General features: G+C 35.5%; 1 protein-coding gene across 1 annotated transcript; it reads left to right on the forward strand.

The window, feature by feature from the left end:
* The first annotated feature begins 10030 nt into the window (after positions 1-10030).
* Positions 10031-13100, forward strand: LOC142617262 (scarecrow-like protein 22). The gene has a single exon (XM_075790039.1). The coding sequence runs from the start codon at positions 10599-10601 to the stop codon at positions 12774-12776; it is 2178 nt and encodes a 725-aa protein (XP_075646154.1). The 5' UTR covers positions 10031-10598; the 3' UTR covers positions 12777-13100.
* Positions 13101-14735: the final 1635 nt, after the last annotated feature.

Here is a 14735-nt window from a genome sequence, read left to right on the forward strand (position 1 = left end):
TAAGCCTTGGTTAATGGTTGTAATAGTAGTTGGAATAAAGTAAAATGTATTTAAATGTGAAGTATTCATGTGCTCAATAATGTAAATTTAAAGATAAGGAAGCAAAGTCACTTATCTTTGTATGGTTCGTAGCCTAGCTGTATAGCTTCTGTGAGTTGATGATATCCCTGCAGAGTGACCCTATCGGTAGAGAGACAGTTTGCCATAATAACTTCAAAATTGAAGGGGAAAAATGGGTGCAACTAAAGGGAAAGAGAGTATGCCCCGCTGTGTGTAGGGGCTGGTTAAGCTTGCCCCTCTTATCATGCACTTAAATGAGTTTTCCCCTTGACAATGCTCTTTTAGTTGTTGTGAAGTTATGAATAGTGTTGCCTTCCATGAGAATGGCTTTTGTATAGAATACTTGTGCCTTTTAAGAGAAGGGTTTTGTGTAAGATGGATTTGTGCCTTCAATGAGAAGGGCTTTGATATGAGATCTTGGTGCCTTCTAAGAGAAGGGCTTTAGTAAGAGAGATAGAGAATAGTATTAATCGGTGTTTATGAGCAGCAAAACAGTAGAAATTCAGAGTGAAAGAGTATGAGAGTGGAGTTTAGAAGAGTGTAGTGTGTTATATGTAAGGTTGTAGTAAATATGTATGAGATTGCATAAGAGAAGTGAAGAAATAGATGTTTTGTGGGATGTAGTATTTGTAATATGTATGATATATGAAAGTATGAAAGATATGGCAGTTGAAGATAGTAAAAATATGAGATTACAACCATTGAAGAAGTTGTAGAGATTGCTTTCCAAGAGGAAAGATTTTGTAGGAGAAGAGTATGGAGATATGTACAAGTATTTGGAGATGGGAGCAGTAAGATAGGTCTATTATCTGAGTATGGAGAGTGAGATAATGAGTATATGAGAGGTAATAGTGCTGCAGTGTGTTTAACAAAATTGCTGGGATTTGCTGCTGGAATTTGCTACTGGGCTTTTCTGCTGGGATGTACTGCTGGAATTTTCTACTGGAGGGTGGATGAAGGCTTATGAAGGCATCTGTGAGCTAAGGGCTGAAGAGTTTAGTTCTTGAGTTTGGAACTAAAAACTCAGAACTTCATTCAGAGCTTAGGAAGAGAGAATAGAGAGGTTTGTGAAAGAGTTCTTCTCCCCTTTTTTTGTGTCCCCCTTTGAGGTGTTGATGAGGGGTCCTATTTAAAGCTGAGTTTGAGGGGGTATTTTAGCAAATAATATCAGCCAAAATCTGTCCCAACTTGCAATGAATCTTCAGATTATCCATCTTAAGATTTGGGCAAAAATGGTATGTTTAGGTTTAAGGTATACTTGCTATTTTGGGTAAGAGCTGCTGGGAAAAAGTAACCGAAAAGGAAAGTATTTTGACAAGAAAAATATGGTTAGTTTAGCTAGTTTTGGTTTTAGCCAAATGTGGAAAAAAAAAGTAATGCTAAGGCTGCTAGGTCAGATGTTACATCTGTCCTGAAAAAGCTGTTCCAGCTGTTAGGAAAAACTGTCCCAGCTGTCAGGAAAAGTTGTCCCAGCTGTCAAGAGCAGCTGTCACTTTGGGCAGAAGCAAAAGAGGTCAGCATGGTGATTGAAGAGTATTGGAGAGGTCATTCAACATTTACTTTATGAATTTAGCTGAAAATGGTAAGATCACTTTCAAGGGTATCTTGCTACTTTAGGCTTAGCAGCTGGTAGTTGGGATTTCAGCATTAAATGACTGTTGATATCACTCACAGCCAGGTGTCAAGTGCTGAATACACTGCTGGGGGTCTGCTGGAAATGTTTCCCCTTTTGGGTGTTTGTGTTTTTGGTGCAAGGTTCCATTACAACACATTTCTAGTAAGTAATAGAAGCATTGGTTGAAAAGTAATGAAGGTTTAGAGATTTAGTTGAGGTCCCATTATACTGTGACATAATCTTGGTGGGCAAGAAGAGTATTTAATGTTCTGCTCTGGCAACTGGCAGAAAAATATATGGTCTGATTATAGCAGATAGCAGCTGGGTATGAGAGATATAATGAATATTTTTCATATAGTTGGAGATAAAAGGATAGCCAATCAGATTAGGCCATATGTTTGAGTTGGATTTTAGCTGAAAGTAGTGATGTAGTTTATGTAGAATAATATAATGAAGTTTCCAAATTTGTATAGCAATAGCTGGGGATTGAATGAACAGTTATGGTCCCAGCAATTAGATGGTTGGGGATATTGAATATGTGTCATATGATGAATATTAACTTTAGTAAAAGAGCAATAGGAAATTTTATCATTTTAAGTGCTATGTGATAAGAGATGCTTACCATATGTTACCCGCCACACACGGACTTGTCAGAGTTAGGGAGTTGAAGAAGACACGCCAAACAACATGTTTCTTTTATCAACTTTAAACCGTTGGAGCTTTACTGAACATACCTCTTAGCCCTCCAAACCACGACTCCTAAAGTTCCCCCAAAGAGACTTATGATCTTGGATCGTAAGCCGAAGATGAGATGATATACCTTGGGTTTTGTTGTGACGTTGTGTAAATATAAGCTCTTGTTGAAGAAGCCGCTTGCCATGAGTGTAAGAAAGGTGATATGGGCCGTGAGTTTTGATTCATTGTGTGAGCTCAATTCATATGTTAATGTGGCATGGGTTGCCAATGAAGTAATGCAATGTGGGCCGAGAAAAGAGTTCTCAACAATCCTTATCTAGACGAGAGTAGTGAAAATAGAGAGAGGTAAGAAACCAATAGATGCATATATATATATATATATATATATATATACATATATGAGTTTTATTAACAAATGCCCCTTAAGACGTCATTTATTAGTAAACTATTTTAAGATAGTTTTATAAAAAAAATGAAAAAATGATTTAATTTTTTAATAACTTTTTTAATTTCTAATAAATAGTTTCTTAAAATAGATAATTAATGTATGATATATATATTAACCAAACTATATATATATATATATATTTATATATAAATAGAGAGAGAGAGAGACTTGACTAATTTGTAATCCTTAAACCTGTATATTCTAAATCATGCCTAACCCTAAACCTATACATCTATATCTATGATAAATAATTAAAGAAAAATGTTAACAAACACCGCATGGTGATTTTTTTTTTTTTTGAATCTCATTTAAAAGAATGAGAAAAAGTTATCAAAAAATTTATCAAAAGAAATAAAAAATTATCAAAAAGTTGTTAAAAATTATTCTAAAACCTGAAATGCTGATACAATATGTATTGTTAACTCATAATTAAAAATCGAGTTAAATTTAAAATACAAGATTACCTTTCACGTGAACTAATCAACTTACTGACATTTGAGAGGACTTTTGACAAAGTTTGTAAGGAAGGGCTAGAAAAATATATACATAAAAAAAACATGGGTAAAAAAGCTGACATGTGAAAGCTTTTTTTTTACTTTAAACATGGCTTTGCAAGGAGTAAAAATTTCTTGGGCTGTCTAAATTTTATTGGGCGTTTAAAAGAAGCTGAAGTGAGTTAGAGAAACACGCTGCTCCTGCTCTGCATATTGTGCTAGCTCCCGGCTTCTGCAACTTAAAAATAGAAGAAGATGACCATTTTTGAGGGAGGAGCGAGTATGAGACCCAGAAACTGAGAGTGACGCCAGTGAGTGGAGAGAACCAGAGAACCAGAAACTTAAAAATAGAACAATGTTTTTTTTTTTTTTTTTACGGTCCGGTGTGCATTTTCCGGCCGAAATTCGGTCTCCGGTTATCCGGTATGCAATTGTCGGAACAGTAAAAAGCGGCTGTAGCGACCTACGAAAATGACTTCAAAAAATACGGAGAACTGTTGGCACAGTGCATTTTCACCGCACTTTTCCAGCATTCAAGACAAATCATATATACTACAGCTCACATGATGGTCCATGCCGGGATTTAAGCTCGGAGGAGTATCACACGCAAGCAAGATTTTTAGTGTTGAGCTCATTTTTACTATGTAGTTATTCTTTATGCTGAGTTTCATTATACTTTTTAATATTATTTATGAGTTTTACTGCACTATTTCAGTTAACTTTTATATTACTTTAAGTAAAAAGTTTTTAGTTTTAGTAAAATAAATAGATTCTAAATCGACCTTAGAATCTGTTTGGCTAGCTTATTTTTTGTCAACTAATTTTACTATTTATCTTATTTTTAGTACTATTTATGGGTCCTATAGTACTTTTTGAAACTATTTGTGGATCTCAATGTACTATTTCAACTAACATGTACCTTTATCTATAATTTTTTTCAGTAAAAAGTTTTCAGTTTCAACAAAATAAACGAATCTCAAACAAACCCTTAAACTAAATGAAAGTGAGTTTCAATTATCTTAATTGATAAAGTTTTTAACGATTGAATATGAAATTTAGAATTCAATTTACGCCTACACCAAAAATCGATTAATATTTTGATCTGATAATAAAGAATTATCGTTATTGAAACTAAAAGAAAACCTAGACTAGTGTAGAATTAGAAATAGTAGGTTAATATTGGTTTTAATATAATCTTATCATCAAAACTACTTTTTTTACCCCAGTAATAAGTGACAAATTGTAGCATTTTCATATATAAATTTTTTTTTTATTTTAACATAAATTTTTTTGTTGTATTCACTTTTTGAAATACACAAATTATTTATTTTATGTTATATTTTATTAAAATATTAAAATTTCTTAATTTTGTTCATTATAAACAATATATATCATCTTTTCTTTTTCTTTTTCTCTTTTTAATTTGAGATACTAAAAAAAGCTAAATAAAAAATAAATAGTATCTAATCTACATTTACATAATTTTCATATCAATTATATATTTTTACACAAATTTATAATACATTCACTATAGTAATAATATATTTTTACACTCGGCGAAGTTCGTACATTCTTTTTATTATTAAATCATTGATGTTATAAAAATGTGAGAACATTTTTTTTTTAAAGTAATTTTTAAATTTTGCATAAAACATTAAAAACTATGAATCACAGCCACACGATTTTATCTGAAACAAAATATCTCATCCGTCAAAATCTGTCTCGATGTTTTCAAAACCCCAAAAAGCCTTTCATTATTTCGTGTCGTCAGATTCAGTTTCGAAAACCAGGCCAGCAGAGGTTGTTCTCATTAAATTACAGTCATGCCCCTGAGTTAAACTTTGGAAAGACTGGAAAATGTCAAGGGTATTATTGGTATACGAGTAAATTATGAAAAACCCACAGACCCATTTTACCTTTTCTCTGTCTCGTTGGTCCCTGTGAAAGAAAATAAGAAAAAGAAATACTAACACTTATAAGCAACGTGCCACGCGCTTATGAGAACTCGTGCATTTCTTTTTCAGTCAAAACTTCTTTTCTTTTTTGGTCTTTCTCAAAAAAAAAAAAAAAAAAAAAACTTTTTTGGTAAAAAAAGATAAAAAATCACTCCTTATTAGATCACTTGCGTAAGTCGCACTTATTGTTTGCTAAAATGTAAAATTTTAGCTAATTTACCTTAAAAATCACCCCATGTATCAATTTTTTTTTTTAGGGAATGGTAAGAAAATTTATTAATTAAAATCAGATTAAAAAACAACATTCAAATCATTAGACAGATCTTTTACCTATACATCAATATCTGCAGATAAAACTGTTCTCCTAACTAAAGCACGAGCTAACTTATTTCTTTCATTTCGAACATGCAAAAAATGATAAAACTGTAAAGCAGACGATCAACTTCGAGCCTTGAAAGGCAAAGCCTAAATAATCACAAGACAATCCCCCTCTATCTGCACTCTGAAAAAAACTCATCTCTTGAGCGAATGCAACTACTCTAAGAGCAGCGCGAGCCTTTGCCAAAGCTACAATAAGGAAGAGGAATTTTCTAACTTAAAGCAGCCATTACTGCACCTCTGTGGTCACGAACCACCACCCCTATACCTGCACAACTGAATCTTCAAACATTGCGGCATAAAGTTAACTTTATAACAATTTTTTGACGGTGGCAACCAATGAACAGACCTCCTCGAAACGGGATTGCTACTCTATTTATTTGCTTCCAAAAACTCCAAAACAAGCGCTTTAGAGCGCTCACTGAGCTCATGCAACGGCCAAGCAACCTGATTCTCCCTTATCCGATTACGCCTCTACGACAAACTCCAGGTGATGGTTAAGAACAGAGCCAAACGATAACTCGAGCTAGCAGACATCACATCCTCCAACAAATCGAAGAAACTTAGATGCTTTTTGTGGTACAATCTCACAAAGATAACATCTGATCTCCAAACTGATTGAGCATGATCACAGAGCCAAAGACAATGCAATAAAGATTCGAGTTGATCGTCACACAGCGCACAGGTATCCTCTGGTAGTAAAGTTATGCATTTTTCCTATTTTAGCTATAGTAATTTTGTAAATTTATATGTCTATTGTAATTGTGTATATTCAATATTTTATTCATTCTTTATGTTTCCCGAGAATGAAAGGTGTGTATATGCATTTTTTATTCATTGTTTGTATTTCTCGAGAATAAAATATGAGAATAGATGTTATTTTGTGATGTGTGAAGAGAGAGAAATAATTAAAAATATTTAAAAAATTGACATTTTAATAAGATAGACAATAGAATAGATAATGTGATGTGAATTTTTTTTTTAAATAGTTATGTAAAATAGAAAGATATAGTTATTATGTTAAAATAGACATTAATTTTTGTATGAGCTAATGCGAATGCTTTAAGTGTTAGTTTAATACCTACTAACCACAACTCAGACAAGTATTCACATGTATTTTTAATTATATAATTTTTTTATTTTATATAAAATGAAGTAGTGTTTCAGTCATTGAGAATACTATTTTACTCTTTATTCATAAGACATCTTAAACACTAAACTATGATAGTGTAGTAAATTAAACTTAGGATGTCCACACTTACGTCACAACTCAAAATAACGAGTTGTCTACTTTAAACACAAGTGGTTTTATGAACCATCAACTAATGAGTTGGAAGTAAACGTTGTTAGTGATAATTGAAAGTCTAAAATGGGTATTCACGTGTACTATCAATCATATAATCAATATAATTTGTTGAGTTGTCTACATTTATAAACACCTAATAGATTGAAAGAATTTAATATAAATTATTTTCATTTTTTGTTGAGAATCTTATTTTCATACATTAATTTAACAATAGAGAGCAAAAGGAAAGTTTTCGCATGTCTCACACTAAAAGGACTCAAAAATTTTCCTTTCTACTATACTATTAACAAATAAACAATAAGCTAAACGTATTCAAATACACTCTAAGTTAATTTTGAAAATAAATCTATTTTATCGTCTTGCAAAATTATTTAAAAATATAAAAGTTTTTTTTTCCTTTTTATATAAAAATAAAGACTATATATGACTATGACTACCACAAAAATAGTTTATTTTTTATGAATATATTAGAGTTTGAATTTAATCTCTTTACTTTTTCTTTTTCTTTTTTACTTGTACTTTCATATTATAACACCATTTTTATTGATTTATTTGTAGATACGGTTTAAGGTTCAAAATTTTCATAAATGACCCATGACAAAGACATCGAAATCTGCATATTAGCTGTAACGACCCAAGGAAAAGCGCCAGCCACATCTGCACTATACCTCATAAGGATTAGTCACAATTGAGGCATCTTGTAGTTGTTAATAAAACTCAAATCTACTCAGTAAATACCCGATGTGGGACTTATCACATACCCACACACATCACATAATCAATAAAATTGGGAAATCATAACGGCAAAGAAGCTAAAGTTAAAAAATTTGAGTGATTGCTACAGTGGGCTGCTATCTCTAGCAGCTCACTGTAGCTGGTGGTATAACAAAAACTAATTTTTATTCCCCACACGCTTACAAAGCACTTCACAGCATAAGTTTGTTTTCACTCTTTTCTTTTTCTTTCTCTTCTGTCACTTCTCCTCTACTCTTTCCTCTCAACTTCGACCCCGACCCATGTGAAATCGGATTGTGGGCATCGGTGTTGAGGTGGCATCGGTGTGGAGATTGGATTCGTGGGTTTGGGTTGCCGATTTTGTGATTTGTGAGGTGTCGTTGTGCTTGGATTCATGGGTTTGGGTTGGTCGTGCTTTAATGACTTGATTATGGCTCGGTGCTAGTGGGTTTTGGTAGTGTTTGTATCGATGGTGCTAGTTTTAATGGTGGATTTTGTATCAATGGTGTTTTCAACGGCAGTGGGTTGTTGGGTTTCTTAGCGGCAATGGGTTGTTGGGTTTTGTGTCGGTGGGTCTCAGAGGTTTGGGTTTTTTTGTTGGAATTTTTTGTGGTGGGTTGTTGATAACGTGGTTGCCGTTGTGGTTGTAACGGTGGAATTGTTTTGGGTTTTTTTTTGCTATGGGTTGTGTTGTGCTATTGGAAGGGCTATGGTGGCAGGTTGTTGTGAATTTTTGTGGAAAAAGTTTTAATTTATTTTACTAAATTATTTATATTATTTTAATGAAATGACTGCTAAAATAGGGTCTTTGTTATGAGATGTGTGTTGTTAAAATATATAAAATTGCTTTTTAAGAGCATTCACAGCAGTGGAGCTAAATAGCTATATTGCTATTTTAGCTCCACTCAAACCCCAAAATCCATCCTGCAGCAGTGGAGGCAAAGCTAAAAAAATTTAGCTTTGCGCTACAGTGCTCATGTATCAATACATGAGCACTGTAGCTGAGAGTTATAAAAAAAAAAGAATTTTTTATTCGGCCTCTCTCTCTCTCTCTCTCTCTTTCAGTCACTCTTGCACTGAAGCTTTCAACTCTCATCTCTTCTCTTTCAACTCTCTCAACTCACTCAAGCTCACCGCCGCCGGCCCGTCACCGACCCACGCCGTCCGAAGCTCTCAACTCGCTTAAGCTCACCGTCGCCGAGACCCACGCCGTCCTCTCTCAAGCTCACCGTCGCCGAGACCCACGCCGTCCGAAGCTCTCAACTCTCTCAAGCTCACCGTCGCCGAGACCCACCAGCTGAGACCCACCGTCACCGACCCACCGCCGAGCAACCCTCTCAACCTCAGACCCACTCCGTCCCAAGCTCTCAAACCCACACCGTCACCGACCCTCCAAGCCGCCGATTAGCTCAGACCCACGCCGCCGATCCTTATGAGTTTGATCTGGGTTTTTGGTTGAGCTCACCGCCGATCTTTTATCACCGTGCCTCTCTCTGTCTCTCATTCACTTTCAGAAAGAAAAGTTCAGAGGATTGAAGAAATGAAACAAACAAAGAGGAAAAAAAAAATACGGGTATTTGGGTGAAACCAACAAATAAGATAAATAAAATAAAGAATAATAAGAAATTAAAATTAAGTAATGTTTTATAATATTTTTGTAATAAATTTTAAGCGGTAGATTATTACTATTTAATATTGGTGAGAAAAAAATAATTTTTTTGATGGTGGCGGTTGCAGTGGTGGTGGCAGTTGCAATGGCGGTGATGGTAGTGACAGTGGTGATGACGTGCGTTGTGATTGTTGTTTATTGTAGATAATATATTATTCTATTACGTGGCGGCGGTGGCGGCGGTGACGGTGGGCGGCGGTAGTGATTGCGGTGGCGGTGGAAGAGTCGGTGGCGGTGGTGGTAGTGGTAGTGATAGCGGTTGGTTGTGATTGTTATTTATTGTAATGAATATATTATTTTATTGTAGTAGATATATTATTTTATTGTGAAGTTTATATTATTTTATTGTGTTGAAAGTTAAAATAGATCCACTGCTGCAGCATGTTTTGTAAAATGTATAGGTAAAATAGATAAAGTAACTTTTTGTGAAGCTAAAAAGCTAAATTTTTAGCTCCACTGCTGTGGATGCTCTAAATGGCTAAAAGCTATATTTTATAGCTTTTCTACCGTGAATGCTCATATAGGTGAAGGTTATTTTTACGCGTTACAAATGAGAGTGGGACTTAAAGTGTGAGTGACAGAGACCCAACCAGGAGAGATAACTACGTCTACAGACAAAAACCACATAAAAAATTTATAAAATGAGAAAATAAAGAAAATATAGAGAGAGAGAGAGAGAGCGCACTTTTCTACTTTCATCTTTTATACGTTGCACGCATCCATAGCAACCAGAAAACACAAGAAAGACAGAGTACTCCAAAGAGGAGAGAAAGAATACCCCACCAAAGCCTGTGTTTTTAAGTAAACAACACCACAAAGACGAGAAAAAGATGGTGCCAAAAAATGGGTTTCTGCTATATTACATAATTTTAGGGTCCTAAATACATACAGAAAATAGGAAGAAGAAGAAGAAGCATCAGCAGGAGCTTTGAGGCTTTAAGGTGTTTGGTGAAATGGGTTTGTTCATATTGAGCTGTGTATGCATATAACAAGTGTCTGTCTGTCTTTTGTGTCAGAAAAAATTAAAGCTCAAAAATTTGATTTTGTTTCTTACCTTTACTCACTGTCTGCCTCTCTCTCCATGTATAAGGTCTAGTTGATAAAATTCACACCAAACCCATTTCTGTTTTGTGCTTTTGGAAAGTCTTGGGTGGTGGGCTTCTTCTTGTCTTTCAAAAACTGGAGGGTTTTTTTGGGTATTGAGTTCTTGTGTATTGTTGTTGTTTTGGTTCACTTTCTTAGATGAAGGCCATGCCCCTACCCTTTGAGGAGTTTCAAGGGAAGGGGGTGTTAGATTTCTCTACTGTTTCTTCAGATTCATTACCCCATCTTCACCAACATCACCACCACCACCACCACCACCACCAACAACAACAACAACTACTACAAAAGTGGCACCACACCAACAAAGAAAATTGCTATGTGGGCACTGAGCCCACCTCAGTTCTTGACTCAAGAAGAAGCCCCAGCCCTCCAACTTCAACCTCAACTCTGTCTTCCTCTCTTGGCAACGGTGTGGCTTCAACAACAGCAGCAGCAGCAGCAGCGGCCCCAGAGAATCATCACCAACCTTCTTCTCAAACCAGCTTAGACATAGGTGAAAAATGTGGGCTTGGAATGGAAGACTGGGAAGGTGTGTTGTCTGATTCCTCATCAGGTCAAGAACAGTCTATTCTGAGATTGATTATGGGGGACATTGAAGACCCATCTCTGGGTCTCAACAAGCTCTTGCATCAAGACCTTGAATTCAACTCAGGTTTTGGTATGATAGATCAAGCTGATGCTTTTGGCTGCCTTGAAATGCCCAACAATTTGTTGCCTAGCATTGACCCTTCTGCTGATTTTCCATTCAATGGTGGTGGCACCAATGCAACTAGGCTTGGCTCAGTTTCGACCCCAAATCACAACCCCATGTTCTCTGTTGCAACAAGTAATAATCTTTTGCCAGGCTCTCTATCTCATTCACCAGCCATGTTTCACCATCAACAACAACAGCCGGTGCAAACAATTGAAGCTGTAGATGAGAAGCCACAGATTTTCAATCCCCAGATGATAAACCCAGCTCGGTTTGCTCAGAACCCGGCTTTGTTTATGCCTACATATACCCAATTGCTAGAGCATCACCTTGTTTCACAACCTCAGGCGAAAAGGCGTAATCTTTGTGGTATTGGGCCTAATTATCAGGTCCCCAAGTTACCGTTGTCAGAATCGGAGCAAGATTTTCTTCGAAGACAGCAACAGCAACAGCAAAATCAGCTTCAGATGCAGAAAGTGGGGAACAATGAATTGGCAAGCCAACAGCAACAGCAATTGTTATTTGATCAGTTATACCAGTTAGCAGAGCTGATAGAAACTGGAAATAATCCGGTACGTGCGCAAGGGATATTGGCGCGGCTCAATCACCAGCTCTCTCCAATTGGTAAGCCTTTTCAAAGGGCTGCTTTCTATTTCAAGGAGGCCTTGCAATTGCTTCTTCGTAATACTAATAATACTAATTGTAATGCTTCTTTGAGTTTGTCATCACCACCACCACCCATTAGTCTTATTTACAAGATTGGTGCTTACAAATCATTCTCAGAAGTCTCTCCTGTACTTCAGTTTGCCAATTTTACTTGTAACCAAGCTCTTCTTGAAGCTTTGGATGGCTTTGATACCATTCACATTATTGATTTTGATATTGGGTTTGGTGGACAATGGTCTTCTCTTATGCAAGAGCTCGCCTTGAAGCAGGGTGGTGGTCCAGCTCTTAAAATCACTGCATTTTCATCCCCATCCACACACGATGAACTCGAGCTTGGTTTCAGTCAAGAGAGCTTGAAACATTTTGCTACTGAGATTAACCTTGCATTTGAGTTTGAATTCTTAAGCCTTGAATCCTTGAACTCTGGTTCTTGGCCACTGCCTCTTCGTGTATCGAAGAGTGAGGCAATAGCAGTGAATCTGCCAAATGGTTCCTTTTCCAACTACCCTCTACCCCTTCCTTTGGTTCTTGGCTTTGTAAAGCAGCTCTCACCGAAAATTGTGTTCTCTTTGGATAGAGGTTGTGATCAAACCGATGTCCCTTTCCCCCTCCACATAATTCAAGCCGTTCAATCTTATTCGGGCCTGTTTGAATCGTTGGATGCTGTTAATGTCAACCAAGATGCCTTGCAAAGGATTGAGAGGTATTTGCTGCAACCAGGAATTGAGAAAATTGTGTTGGGTCGCCGCCATTCACCTGATAGAACGCCTCCATGGAGGAGTCTATTTTTGTCATCCGGATTTTCCCCATTAACGTTCAGCAACTTCACCGAGTCCCAAGCAGAGTGTCTGGTGCAGAGGACTCCAGTTCGGGGATTCCATGTCAAAAAGAATCAAACTTCACTTGTTCTCTGCTGGCAGCGAAAGGAGCTTATCTCAGTTTCAGTTTGGAGGTGCTGAGAAGAGTAGCATTTTGGAATTGGTTTTAACTACCAATTAATTTTTATTGCTAGGGTGCTTCATAACTTGCTGTTTTGGTTGATTTTATTTTTTTTAAACTCTCTCGCGTGTTGTTCTCCTATGCTAATTGTCTATGCACATTAGGGCTATTGTTCCCATTCAAGAAACCAAATATTTAGTAACTGGATGGCTCTGTACAGGTGTCTTATGTTTAGTGACCAAATATTACTGTTATGATGTTTTTTGGCTTCTAAGGTGGTGGTGATTGTTTGTTGTATACTTTTAACAACAATGCAACACAAGTTATCAAGAAAAGAAAATTTTTAACCCTGCTGATATGAGTCCTTTTTGGTGTATACATCTTTTGAATGCTTAGCACCATGGGGCTGTTTAATTTGATATTCTCTTCTCTTTTACTATACACTCAAATTGATTTGTGAGCTGCACTCCTCTAGCTTGAGGAACTGCATATTATTCAACTTTCAGAAATTTTATTTGCCAAATTCTACAAGACTTCTGAGTTGTGAGTGAATTCAGCATGGTTTTTTGAATGATTGAGGAATGATATGCATGTTTAGCCTTCTAGTCTCAAGTTTTGTTTTTACAGTTCTTATATGCTAAATAATGAGTAGAGAAAATTAGTTTTCTTGATATTGAATTTGTAATTCTGAAGGGTGGGGAAAGGGATCCAACAAAAGCATTTCTTGTTTGCTTGCTTCACTCTTTCTAGGATTGCTTGTAATTGTTATATTTCTTCCATGCCTAATTGGGAAAAGGGAAAACTAGCTTTGGTGAATGACACAACTAGCTTTATAGGATTGGTTGCAACATGGTTATATATGTGTAGTTCTCTATGTGAGCTAGCCAATACCCTTGCATATGGTTTTGTTCTAGCCACCAAAAATTGCTAGTGTGGAGAAATTCTAAACTTTTGGTTTGATAGAAAATTTGTTTCAATCCCCGTCTGCTTCACCACTCTCATGATGAGTGTGATTTGAGTCCCTTTTAGGCCCATATTATCTTCTTTTTCATTGTCTGTTTTGTCACAACAGAATTTACAACCAAGTTTAAATTTTAAAATATTATCAAGAGCACTCTTTATTATGGGTTCTTGGAAATTGGAATTTCCCTAGATTTACTATTCTTTTTTCCTCTTGTTACTCTGGACATCATCTCAATGTAGGCCATACAAAGATCAATCCCAATCAACATATTAGTTAGTTGATTAATGATAATCTAATTCTATTGTTCTCGCTAACTCTGATAGAGAAATATCTTACTATTTAATATTTATATTTTTATATTCTTATGTCACATCATATATGTCAAGTTTTACTTGATTATCAAATTCAATAATAAGGATATGGAAATATGCGATAATAAGTCTATAACACTGTATATTGTGCCACCTACATGCTTCAAAAATTCCAATTCTCTCTCCCTTTGCAAGTTGACTTGCAAGTTGACTACAACGATGCATGAAACTTGATTAAATCGAGTCTTTTGGCTTGTTTGTTTGATTTCTTTTTTGTTTTTTTTTTTTTCATTTTAATTATAATTTTTTTTGGTTTTTTCACTCAGTACAATTTTTTTTTTTGAGCAAAACGGTGATGTGTGGATATTATATTAGTGTTTTTATTTTTTTTGATAAGGAATATTATATTAGTTAGTTTAGCAAACAAGTCTCTTGTCGGTTCCTTAAAAAAAGAAAGAAAGTCTCGTATAAGTTTGCTAGCGATTTGGGATTAAAGCTAGTCTATTTTAAAAAGAGTATAAGGCAAGTGCTTGTCTATCCCATACATAGACTCAATACAAAGCCAATATATGTAATGTTGTTATTTATTTAAGTAGATGCTATTTATGTGCATATAGATTAAATGCGTTTAGTCTTCCTATCAAAACCACTAGGCATTTTATTTATTTACTGAATAAATTTGCAATTTTTTTTTCTTCTTTACT

Source organism: Castanea sativa, chromosome 11 (genome assembly GCF_040712315.1).
Source record: "Castanea sativa cultivar Marrone di Chiusa Pesio chromosome 11, ASM4071231v1".
Lineage (NCBI taxonomy): Eukaryota > Viridiplantae > Streptophyta > Magnoliopsida > Fagales > Fagaceae > Castanea > Castanea sativa.

What these genes read in the sequence shown, in the direction of transcription:
- LOC142617262 (XM_075790039.1), top strand. Translation starts at nt 10,599, where the DNA reads ATGAAGGCCATGCCCCTACCCTTTGAGGAGTTTCAAGGGAAGGGGGTG.